General features: G+C 65.3%; 1 protein-coding gene across 6 annotated transcripts in view; it reads right to left on the minus strand.

Annotated features, from left to right (window-relative positions):
- Positions 1 to 423, minus strand: part of DACH2 (dachshund family transcription factor 2) — a 240,786-nt gene extending 240,363 nt beyond the window's left edge. For all 6 annotated transcript variants that reach the window (XM_031058810.1, XM_031058806.1, XM_031058811.1 and 3 more), the window contains exon 1: positions 32 to 423. In XM_031058810.1, the coding sequence (XP_030914670.1) occupies positions 32 to 312 (281 nt within the window). In that variant the 5' untranslated portion in view covers positions 313 to 423. The remainder of the gene's footprint in view (positions 1 to 31) is intronic.
- Between the last annotated feature and the right edge of the window lie 6 nt (positions 424 to 429).

The following is a 429-nucleotide window of genomic DNA, read 5'->3' on the forward strand; positions in this document are numbered from 1 at the left end:
GGCCGGGGGCGAGAGCGGAGCCTGCGCTCACCTCGCGTTGGTGCAGTCGTTGTACAAAGTTTCGAAGTCCTTCCTGGTGATGAGCTTGCAGCGGTTCACGCCGGGCTGGATGGCCCCCAGCCCGCGCAGGATGCGGACCTGCTCCACCGTGCACACCACGGGCGATATATCCAGCCGCTTCAGCTTGGTGTAGACCGTGTGCAAGCCCCCCACCAAGTGCTTCAGGAAGAGGTCGAAAGCCTGGGGCAGGCAGATGAGTTCGCAGCCTTCCACGGTGAAGGAGGCCACTTTGGCCCCCCTCAGATCCACCATCTTGCACTCGTTATTCTGGGGGGTGTTCTCCACCGGGGACGGGGTCGAGTACACGGGCTTGCCGGGCAGGCTGCCGGCCGCGTTGGCCGCGCTGGCATTGGGAGTGGAGGTGCCGCC

Source organism: Geospiza fortis, unplaced genomic scaffold, assembly GCF_000277835.1.
Source record: "Geospiza fortis unplaced genomic scaffold, GeoFor_1.0 scaffold29, whole genome shotgun sequence".
Lineage (NCBI taxonomy): Eukaryota > Metazoa > Chordata > Aves > Passeriformes > Thraupidae > Geospiza > Geospiza fortis.